This window comes from Scylla paramamosain, chromosome 35 (assembly GCF_035594125.1).
Source record: "Scylla paramamosain isolate STU-SP2022 chromosome 35, ASM3559412v1, whole genome shotgun sequence".
Lineage (NCBI taxonomy): Eukaryota > Metazoa > Arthropoda > Malacostraca > Decapoda > Portunidae > Scylla > Scylla paramamosain.
Window position 1 is genome coordinate 202501 of NC_087185.1, and position 7500 is coordinate 210000.

General features: G+C 43.6%; 1 protein-coding gene across 1 annotated transcript in view; it reads right to left on the minus strand.

Moving 5' to 3' along the window:
- The window catches only part of LOC135090473 (pumilio homolog 2-like), a 115735-nt gene that overhangs the window by 65948 nt on the left and 42287 nt on the right, over nucleotides 1-7500 (minus strand). The window contains 4 exon segments of the mRNA XM_063987212.1: nucleotides 1211-1595; nucleotides 2700-2851; nucleotides 5906-6117; nucleotides 7231-7363. Coding sequence (XP_063843282.1) covers nucleotides 1211-1595; nucleotides 2700-2851; nucleotides 5906-6117; nucleotides 7231-7363 — 882 coding nt within the window.

Here is a 7500-nt window from a genome sequence, read left to right on the forward strand (position 1 = left end):
CACTAATCAGTGCCGTAATGACAGTAAGGAGGTAAACATTCTGCCACAACAAACACAAAGACAGTTGCCTCTTAAAGGATAATTCTCAGGAGCCATCAGGACCACTTACTGTTGTCGTCCATCCTTGCAGCAGCTTGGGGGATTCCTGTAACTCTTACAAGTAAAAGCAAGATGTGGCAAGTATCTTATCACAGTACTTGAGGATGGACACTGATGCCTGGTGAAACATACTGTGCTCTGTGTCATTACCAGTGGCAGTCTTAACACTACATGCAGTGATAAAGTATACCACTTCAAATCAGATCTCTTTGTTAGACTTATTTTCCATCTATCTATACATTGGATGAACATTTTCACATGACAAAGAACCTGTATACACATGCACATACATTTCCCAAAGCTAAATTCTACAGAGGGTAAGGAAAAACACTTGTTTTCAGTAATGAACGAGACAAAGTGCATGTAGACACCAGTGAGGTATCAGTATAGTGCTTCTGACTGCCATATGCACTCCTTATGTCTTCTTGCAGCTTCCCTTGTTAACATGGTGAGCCATGACATGAATTATTCACACACACACACACACAGGCCATTCTGACTCCTCCTCTGTGTTGCATAAGACATTTGCCATTTCCTGCACATCCACCCACACACAATGGTGGATTACCTTGAAAATACACCATGCAAATGAACTATGGCATAACATTCTTGTAAAACATAACAAAGCAAATATTCACATCATTGTTTTGTTTCGAGTCCAATAAACATAAAGATGAAATGACAGTGTGGCAGTGATGAGTGAGAATGATAAGGACTGAGTGAGGCAATGGACATACAAGGTCCTGAGAGAAGCCTCACCATCACTACACATGCCAAGTGACAACTGATGCAAAACACTTCCAAGATATGTCACTTGGAGACTGAAGTCCCATCTTTTAAACATGACACTTGTCCTTCAAAGTTCTGATGATGATGGTGATAAAAAACACTCCAGTATAGATACAAGTATGTGCATATGGTTGCATTGCAATGGCTCCTAGGATGCAAGTTTGTTGACTGATCATGATAAGGTGATAAAATGGAGGCAGAAAATGTAAACTGTAACCTAAGCTGTGATGGGATGAGTGACCCAGACTGTAGTGGGATGAGCACAAGGAACAATGGCCGCTAAGGAGAGTCTCAGTGAGGGAGGTGGGACACACTGGCTTACCTGAGTGTCCGTGAAGTTCTGTGGCTGAGGTCCGCCGTGTCCAGCAGGAAGCAGTGGCGTGGGAGAGTCCATGGGGATGCTGGCAGCCATGCTGTTGTAGTCTGGGCCAGCGGGTGATGAGAATGGGCCCCCGGCACCGCCCATGCTGGGGTCCAGCATGCCAGCGGGGCCGCCCATGCCACCCACTGCACCGCCCCCCACGCTCTCAAAGCCAGGGTGGTCCAGGTGGCCCAGCACGGGTGCTGGGCCGCCCATCACCACGCCGCTGCCCACCAGCTCCGGCTCCTTCACCCCCACGCCCACCCCTACACCCACACCCGCCACCATACCATTCTTGTTCAGGTCTTCCTCCGAGGGAGACCCCTGCCGGCTGCCGGGGGTTCGGCTGCGAGGGAACAACACAGTTAGTGTTCATACACAAGATATGGAGATGAGTCACAGTAAAAGGGTGTGTGTTGTGGACAAAATGGTGTGTACCACTTCACGAGAAATGCGGCTGTGCTGAATACTTCTGGAACGAAAGTATGAGCAAAGAAATTATTCACAGCATGAGGGAGGCCAGTATGGCTTGCAACATCAATACTGGGCAGCAGCAAAGCAAGGAAATCATCACTGGTGCTTCACTGAACTTGAATAAAAGGACACAATCATCACTCAGACTTGGTAATGAAGCCAATGGTACAGTAGACAGGTTAAGGCTGAACAGTGAGACAATGCAGCATGTGTTGCACTCACATGTGTCAACTTAATGTGTGTGTGTGTGTGGTGGAGGCAATGTCAGCGACCTAATGAAAAAATACATGCTGATGCACAATGGTTCACATTCACTCTGTGGCCTGAAAGACGGATCAGTGTTAATCTACATGGAATGATTTATGCAGTGACCACCCAAGCTACCTAGTACTGCTGAGTATCATCCCCAATGACACTGGCCCCATGACACAGGGACTGATTCCCTGCCCCTGCACAACACTGCAGCACGAGTCACACCAGACAACATAACAAAGGAAGTGCATCCACCAACAAACACTAGCTCAGTGAAGACAGCCTGAATCTATGCTTATAGATATGTCTTTCAAATATATAGTTAGTACTGCCACCTGTCTAAACTGTGACATTCTGAAAGAGTTCTACAAAATCCATAAGCACGAACAAATGAATTTAGCAAGCAAAAAAAATTTTTTTGAAACTTGTCACCTGTGTAAACCTAAACATTTTGAGACTTCAATATTAATCACAAGTAACAACAAATAACTTCAGCATGCAATGAGCTTTAAGAAACTTTCAATGAGCAAGCCAAGCCAGCAAGTCTTCCAAAGAGAGACAGCCAAGACAAGGCATAACTACACGCACGCACACACACACACACACACACACACACACACACACACACACACACACACACACACACACACACATACACAAACTTGCACTCCTTTGCAACACAGCCCCTCACCACACACCCACACATACACCAAGGCACACTCACTTAAAAGTCTTGTCCTCGTCAAGTCCATTCTGCACAATTCCGTTCGTCTGTGGTGCGCCGCTGCCGCCGCCATTCTCCACGTCCTTCTTGGTCGGGTCAAAGGGCGAGGGAGCTTTGTCCTTCTTGTCCTTGCCACTCTCGGCTCCTCCGTTCTGTTGGATCAAAAAAACACGTGGGTCAAGAGAAGCTTTGTTTGTGTTTCCAGACTGACCCAAGTAGTGTAATGTTTTAAATATAGCAAGTAGTGTGTTCAAGTTTTATTGTCATGCACTTCACTTTTCTATCACTGCATGGATTACTCTGTTCTGCTCCTCTTCAGGTGATACACAAGCCTGGGAGATGGCTTGTTGAAGATCTGTATCTACTGATCATCATGATGATGTAGAAAAGACAATATTTTACAATGGCAGTTTAACAGTTTACTAAAGTACATATATGAGGATATGATATAAGGATACGAGGAGGGTGGGAGGGTTACAAAATAAGGAAAAACATAAAAAAAAGAAAGGTAGAAGTAGAAATGACCAGGCAGTTTGGTTAGTTATAGTTCACAGTGACAGTGGGAAGGGTTGGGAGGGCAGCCTGGATAAATCAAGACATTTCACAAACAGGGTGCACATGCTTGATGAAGAACACTGACAACAACAACAACAATGACTGGGTGACAACACAGTACACAGCTCAGCTTCCCTCAGTGCCAGCAGGGCATCACACAGCCTGCCAGTGTGTGGTTTGCTACTACAAGGAGAGGCTGTGTGTCTAACATCCCTTTCTGATCATGGTTTCTTTCAAGGCATCCCTGTACTTTCTGTGGTTCTATTCTTTAACATGCCTGGCAGTGAAGAGCTAACATCAGACATTACCTACAGGTAGTGAGGAGCTAAACCTAGGCATCATCTATTGGAGGGTGAGGCTGTGTGTCTAACATCCCTTTCTTATCAGGCTTTCTTTCAAGATATTCCTGTACTGTTTGTGGTTCCATACCTTAACATGCCTGGCAGTGAGGAGCTAACCTAAGACATTACATACAGGACAGGTGCAGCAAAGCATGAAGGGAACAACATGAAAAAAAAAAGATAGTTGATTTAACTGCCACCAGTCATTTTCACTCCTGGTTTGCCAGGAACCATGTGGAAAGTAGCACTGCCACAGCAACCCATAAACCTCACTCTGTGAGATCAAACAGGACATCCCCTTAACAAAGAATACAGTTGAGGGAAGGCTGGGTGATCATGCACTGAGTGGCTTGGTTGGAAGAAAACTACTGCCATATTCTCAGGAAATCACACAAGGTGGACTGAGTGAAGGGCTTGAAATACAATAGTGAATGTTATACACCATATATATTGCCTGAAATGCCTTAAAATTCTTAATAAAAGTTAAGAGACCTGGCTGCCCTCTTGGAGCTGAGGCCAGACTGTCAGCCCTCAACTCTCGCCGTCTCAAAATAAAACATGCATCACTCGCCCAATGTTTTGTGTGGTGACGGAGAGAACAAAGCAACAAGTAATTATTCCAACAAATAAGCTTCAATATAATTATGGCTAGAAATAAACTATTACTCTGTGTGTGTGTGTGTGTGTGTGTGTGTGTGTTTACCATGAGTTGCACAAAACAGCTGGCACCTCAGCCACTTTAATTTAATTATTGCTACCAGTGTTTTTTTTGTTTCATTGGATAAAGTTGAGGGCACACTGCAGCTGCCTGGCCCTGCTGTACTGTGCTGCCTGGCCCTGCTGTACTGTACTGGTCTGGCCTGAATTCTGTTGTACTGAACTGGTCTGGCCTGGCCTCTGCTGTACTGAGCTGAGCTGTGCTAGCCTCTGCTGTACTGAACTGAGGTTTGCTAGTCTCTGCTGTACTGTACTGCTCTATACTGTGGTGCCTGGCTCTGCTGTACTGTACATTTGAGCTTCTCTGTGGCACACTACAGCAGTCCTGGCTAGTAGCAGAAGCAGTACTTCACATACACAGTACTTATCACATTAGCTATCCTGTAAGGAGTCCCTGATCTAACTCTGGCAAGCCAAATGACAGTCACCACTCACTCCTGCCTCCAAGAGTGGCTTGGGTACTGGTGACTGGGGCTGCCTCACCACTTTTGTGACCAACTGACAATTTGATAAATACTGACCTTTATTTCACATCCTAGAACTCACTTCTGCCACCTTAAAGTGCCTAAACTAGGGAGTGCAAGATGTATATGCCATAAAAGTTAACATTTGTGAACCACTGCCAACTTGATAGATGACTACTTTATTTCACACCCTAGATGAGTAATTTCTGCCAACTGAAAGTGTTTACCCTGAGAAAAGCAATGCCTGATGTAACAGGTGATGCCATGCAGGTTAATGTCTGTGGGCCAGAATCACTAACTCTCACTGACAGCTTGGACACATTCACACAAAATAAAGATGCATTGACCCTGGAAAGATGTATATCATACGGCCAGACAAAGGACCATAGATGCAATGCTGCATCACAATGAGATGGTGAATGTCTGACAGTGAGGGTACAGTATGAGATGACAGAATAAGAGAAGAAAGTGACAGTAAAGGTTGATAAGGAATTCTTGCCAAAAGTATTCTCTAAAACTGAAGCCAGTATTCAGAAACATTTAACTCTCTCATCATGACTATTTTCCAAGGCCATACATATGATTAACTGGGTTCTCAAGTGTTTCTCTTGTTAATAATGTAGAAATCTGGTTAATACGTCACCAGAATCACACACACACACAAAAAAAAAAAAAAATAAATAAATAAATAAAAATAAAAATAAATAAAAAAAAATAATAAAATAAATAAATAAATAAATAAATAAATAAATAAATAAATAAATAAATAAATAAATAGATAATAATAAAAAAAAAAAAAAATAATAATAATATAGAGCCTTTTGAAAGTAGTGGAGGTGCAGTGCAGAAGTGTTTTAGAATACAGTACAGAGGATGGCAAGCAATGCAGGGAAGGAAAAATTCCAGTGGAGTACAATGGGTTACTCCAGCAAGCAACACAGAGGAGAAAGTTGTACTGGAATGCAATGAGTTAGTTTGGAGGAGAGATGGAGAGATGAAATTGTGTTAGAATTGCAAAGGATGGGAGTCACAGAGGAAAATGCAAGTGACAGAAAAAGCTGGAGACTTAAACATGGCACCAACCTCACTCTAGGGAAACAGCAAAACAGAACGTCCTTGCAGCACTTACTCTGAGGGCGAGGTTGGCCATCCTAGTGTCGAGATCCTTGCCGGTGGGCGATGAGGCCAGCACGTACTCCACCATCTTGAGGCCGACGCCCGCGTGGTCAGAGGCGCGCGGGGAGAGCACTGAGTCTCCACCGGTGAACTGCGGGGGGCGGGCCGGCCCCCTCTGCCCCACCCCCGCCATGCCCAGCCCATGGCTCTGCCCCACACTGTGGTCTGCCGGCACAGGGGAAGGTGAGCTATGAGGTGCCATCAAGCTTTGTGTTGTAAAACAAGTCTTCAATGTTTTTATCATTATAGAAAGCTTAAAGGGAAGAGAGTGACATTTTTTTTTCTTTTTTGTATGAAATTTTGTGTGCTTGTGTGATTGTATCTTAATCATAAAACACCCAAGTTTTATTAAGAGTGTATCTATTGAATGAAAATCTGCAAAACTTGAATTATTAACTGAAATACAGGTAACCTTCAACAAAATATTAACACTAAAATCTCCCATATGATTTTTCAGTTTGTTTTATTCTGAGACCAAGCATTTTAAAGGTTACCAGGGAAAGGATCAGGAGAATTTCTGGAAAACTCACACTAGCTGAACACAGGTAACCTTCAACACAGTATCAACACTAGATTCTTAAACATAAAATTCTCTTTCTATTTTATCCTCAGCAAGTGAATACAGTAAAACTCACATTAACTACAATACAGATAACCAAGACATATTTAACACTTGACTCTCACACATACAATACCTCTGCTTTATTCTCAGTGAGTGAACACTGGGTGGCAGAGGCAGCTGCATTGAGCCTGGCCATCATGACCTTACCAACACACTAACAACCTGATTACTGAGTCTATTCCAGTCATCTACCACTCTATCTGAGAAGCAATTCCTTTCTATCTCTTTTAAATTTAACTTTATCAAGCTTGAACCCATTGCTTCTTGTCCTGTGCTGACTACTGACCCTGAGAATTTTCCTGCAATCTTTGCATCAAACAGACAGTAATAGCAGTAATATAAGGCTGATAAAAGTTACATGTAAAAAGATAGAGACGAACTGCTACTTAAATAAACGGAGCAGAAAATTATTCATCGCTTTTTCTGGTCAACTCTGAAACTCCCTCCCTGCTTCTGTATTTTCTCCTTTGTATAACTTTAACTCTTTCAGGAGAGAGGTTTCAACATACTTATCCTCAAATTTTTTTAAGATTCCTTTTGACCTTGCTTTGGGGACTGACACTCAAATGGGCCTTTTATTTTATTTCCATACTTTTTGTTGGCCTTGGTCAGTGCCCCTCTAACATAAAGCCGCATCAACTACTACTAATACTCACGGTGGGGGGCAGCAGCATGTGGGGCGCCAGTGCTCCAGGGCGCCTCTCTCCATGACGCCTCCCCTATGTTGAATATTCCCTTATTGTCTGCCTTGCCCTCCTCCACGCCCCATAGCTTCTTGGCCGGCGCAATCTGCAACACACCACACCCTCAGTACTCAAGACACAAACACCCAAGCCCACAGAACAGAACACACAGGACATTCAGGCAATATCTGCAACACAACACATAGTCAGAAATTGCACACACACACACACACACACACACAC